Source organism: Akebia trifoliata, chromosome 14 (assembly GCF_017979445.1).
Source record: "Akebia trifoliata isolate Shusen 1 chromosome 14, ASM1797944v1, whole genome shotgun sequence".
Classification (NCBI taxonomy): domain Eukaryota; kingdom Viridiplantae; phylum Streptophyta; class Magnoliopsida; order Ranunculales; family Lardizabalaceae; genus Akebia; species Akebia trifoliata.
In genome coordinates, this window is record NC_141388.1 from 9,988,068 (window position 1) to 9,992,131 (window position 4,064).

Genomic DNA, 4,064 nt, shown 5'->3' on the forward strand with positions numbered 1-4,064 from the left:
CGGATATAGGGATGGATTTATATCTGACTTGGGTCAAGGACATCAACCTCTGTTTTTTATTCGGATGTACTTTGAGGAACCAAACTTGTTAAATTCAGATTTGGATCACTTAGATTTCGGATAAAATCTGATCCATTTTATACCCTATTCACTCAAACCAATTTCCTAAAATTAATTTAATAAATATTAAAAAAAATATTATTTGACCATTTTCTTTTCAAATATATTTTGTATTTAATATGTAGCCGCACACATGGAGAGAGAAAGAGTCTACAACCCCTGGCTACAATGAGGAATAACACTTCTCATCTAAGCCGTTCATTTGATAATGACATTAGATTCTAGAATTTAGTTTCCAAAGAGTCCGACTAACCTTATGGTAAGATTTCAAATTTTACTAAGTATCATTGACATCACCTGATGGCATCCAAAAGCATGATCTGATACCACAGGGTTGTAGAGGAAAAAATTGCATGAAGTTTGAAAAGAAAAAATATATAAGTTTTCACTATTGAATTTTATTTTCAAATTTCATGGAAGTTTGGTAGCCATACTTTCCAAAACCTCAGAAGAAGTCCAAAAAAAAGATAAATTTTTTTTATTATTAGATGTAAATTTTTTTCATGAAATTTAGAGGGCTGCGTTGGTGGATTACCAACGTGATAATCCATTTGTGAGAAAACGACCTTAGTACGATTTAAAATCTTACTAACTTAGTAAAGAAAAGTGTTTTTCATTTTAAAAATTATTAGCATTAAAAAAAATAAAAATAGAAACGCAAAAAGCACATCGAACTTTCTAGGCCACAAGTAAAGGCTCCCGGAAGTTGTAGAAGGTTCGCTTGTCCGTTAAAGGGAAGGATCGAGATGAGATCTAGAAGCCTCTTTCCTTTACTATAAATAACGGATCCATCCTTGCGTTGGGTACTCGAGTTTCGATTCAATCATTCTGAATAACTAAGCCAAAAACAACAATTTACGACATACTTCTCTGTCTCATCTTCAATTTCGATTTCAGCAAAATCCAAACATGTCGATCATTCCAAGCATCTTTGGTGGAAGGAGGAGCAACGTTTTCGATCCATTCTCTCTAGACGTTTGGGATCCATTCCAGGATTTCCCCTTCACACTCTCTACCTCTCATCCTCAATCATCGAACGAGACAACACAATTGGCCAGCACTCGCATCGAGTGGAAGGAGACGCCAGAAGCTCATGTGTTTAAGGCAGATCTTCCTGGGATTAAGAAGGAAGAAGTGAAGGTAGAAGTTGAAGAAAGAAGAGTTCTACAGATAAGTGGAGAGAGGAGCAAAGAACATGAAGAGAAGAATTGATTGGTTTTTCGTGAGGATGATCTCCACACCATAGAGATCGTCCTCACAAAAGATCAACCCATTCTGAAATCTTTTTTTCCATATAGGATAAAACGTTGTCTACGGAATACTACTATATATATATATATGTATGTGTGTGTGTGTATGTGTGAATGTATATGTATATTTTAAAAAAAAAATCATCTTTCAACTTGATCCAAGGCTTTGAAAATGGACAACTACTGAATTCCCACTAAACTCCTAAATTTAAAATTAAAATTTAACAGTGAAAAATATTTTTTTTAAGTTCTTTTCGAAAGTTCATAGAACTTTGTCCTCTACATTCCTGTGGCATCGGATCTTGTTCTTGCATGCCACAAGGGAAGTGGGACAATCCATAGTAGGATTTACTAAGTTATATATTAAAGATAGATTTACTCATAGTTGGGGCTTAAAAATGGCCAAGTTCGCGTTGGATCTGAATATATTCATATCCAAATTTGAATTTTTTTTTATTCGGATCTTATTAGCCAAACTATATCCAAATCATTTTTTCTTTTTCTAAACTTGTATCCAGATCCGACCCCACCAACTTACTTGATTCGGGTCAAATAATTTTGGATCGTTCAATATTTTTTTTTTCTTTTATATATATATTTTTAATTGCAATATCGTTTAATTTTACCATTATAATTCTTTTATTTTATAAGAATTCATGTTATATTAAAACAGTAGAAGAAAGATACCTTGAAAAATATAAAAATATAATTTTCAAAATAATATATCATTTGAATCTATACGGATATAGGGATGGATTTATATCTGACTTGGGTCAAGGACATCAACCTCTGTTTTTTATTCGGATGTACTTTGAGGAACCAAACTTGTTAAATTCAGATTTGGATCACTTAGATTTCGGATAAAATCTGATCCATTTTATACCCTATTCACTCAAACCAATTTCCTAAAATTAATTTAATAAATATTAAAAAAAATATTATTTGACCATTTTCTTTTCAAATATATTTTGTATTTAATATGTAGCCGCACACATGGAGAGAGAAAGAGTCTACAACCCCTGGCTACAATGAGGAATAACACTTCTCATCTAAGCCGTTCATTTGATAATGACATTAGATTCTAGAATTTAGTTTCCAAAGAGTCCGACTAACCTTATGGTAAGATTTCAAATTTTACTAAGTATCATTGACATCACCTGATGGCATCCAAAAGCATGATCTGATACCACAGGGTTGTAGAGGAAAAAATTGCATGAAGTTTGAAAAGAAAAAATATATAAGTTTTCACTATTGAATTTTATTTTCAAATTTCATGGAAGTTTGGTAGCCATACTTTCCAAAACCTCAGAAGAAGTCCAAAAAAAAGATAAATTTTTTTTATTATTAGATGTAAATTTTTTTCATGAAATTTAGAGGGCTGCGTTGGTGGATTACCAACGTGATAATCCATTTGTGAGAAAACGACCTTAGTACGATTTAAAATCTTACTAACTTAGTAAAGAAAAGTGTTTTTCATTTTAAAAATTATTAGCATTAAAAAAAATAAAAATAGAAACGCAAAAAGCACATCGAACTTTCTAGGCCACAAGTAAAGGCTCCCGGAAGTTGTAGAAGGTTCGCTTGTCCGTTAAAGGGAAGGATCGAGATGAGATCTAGAAGCCTCTTTCCTTTACTATAAATAACGGATCCATCCTTGCGTTGGGTACTCGAGTTTCGATTCAATCATTCTGAATAACTAAGCCAAAAACAACAATTTACGACATACTTCTCTGTCTCATCTTCAATTTCGATTTCAGCAAAATCCAAACATGTCGATCATTCCAAGCATCTTTGGTGGAAGGAGGAGCAACGTTTTCGATCCATTCTCTCTAGACGTTTGGGATCCATTCCAGGATTTCCCCTTCACACTCTCTACCTCTCATCCTCAATCATCGAACGAGACAACACAATTGGCCAGCACTCGCATCGAGTGGAAGGAGACGCCAGAAGCTCATGTGTTTAAGGCAGATCTTCCTGGGATTAAGAAGGAAGAAGTGAAGGTAGAAGTTGAAGAAAGAAGAGTTCTACAGATAAGTGGAGAGAGGAGCAAAGAACATGAAGAGAAGAATTGATTGGTTTTTCGTGAGGATGATCTCCACACCATAGAGATCGTCCTCACAAAAGATCAACCCATTCTGAAATCTTTTTTTCCATATAGGATAAAACGTTGTCTACGGAATACTACTATATATATATATATGTATGTGTGTGTGTGTATGTGTGAATGTATATGTATATTTTAAAAAAAAATCATCTTTCAAATGGACAACTATTGAACTCCCAAATTTAAAATTAAAATTTAACAATGAAAAATATTTTTTTTAAGTTCTTTTCAAAAGTTTATAAAACTTTGTCCTCTACATTCCTGTGGCGTCAGATCTTGTTCTTGCATGCCACAAGGGAAGTGGGACAACCCATAGTAGGATTTACTAAGTTATATACTAAAGATAGACTTACTCATAGTTGGGGCTTAAAAAGGTCAAAGTTCGCGTTGGATCTGAATATATTCATATTCAAATCTGAATTTTTTTTAATCCGGATCTTATTAGCCAAACTACATCCAAATCATTTTTCTTTTTCTAAACTTGTATCCGGATCCGACCCCACCAACTTACTTGATTCGGGTCAAATAATTTTGGATCGTTCAACATTTTTTTTTCTTGTATATATTTTTTTTAAAATTGCAATATCATT

The 4,064-nt window shown here is 33.1% G+C and overlaps 2 protein-coding genes across 2 annotated transcripts; both read left to right on the forward strand.

Moving 5' to 3' along the window:
• The first annotated feature begins 1,029 nt into the window (after positions 1-1,029).
• Positions 1,030-1,332, forward strand: LOC147386140 (18.2 kDa class I heat shock protein-like). The gene has a single exon (XM_086423301.1). The coding sequence runs from the start codon at positions 1,030-1,032 to the stop codon at positions 1,330-1,332; it is 303 nt and encodes a 100-aa protein (XP_086279427.1).
• A 1,807-nt stretch (positions 1,333-3,139) lies between these two features.
• Positions 3,140-3,442, forward strand: LOC147386141 (18.2 kDa class I heat shock protein-like). The gene has a single exon (XM_086423302.1). It carries the CDS (start codon positions 3,140-3,142, stop codon positions 3,440-3,442), a length of 303 nt encoding a protein of 100 aa, XP_086279428.1.
• The last annotated feature ends 622 nt before the right edge of the window (positions 3,443-4,064 follow it).

Bases quoted from the DNA above. Each gene is read 5' to 3' on its own strand.
- LOC147386140 (XM_086423301.1), top strand. From the start codon at position 1,030: ATGTCGATCATTCCAAGCATCTTTGGTGGAAGGAGGAGCAACGTTTTC.
- LOC147386141 (XM_086423302.1), top strand. From the start codon at position 3,140: ATGTCGATCATTCCAAGCATCTTTGGTGGAAGGAGGAGCAACGTTTTC.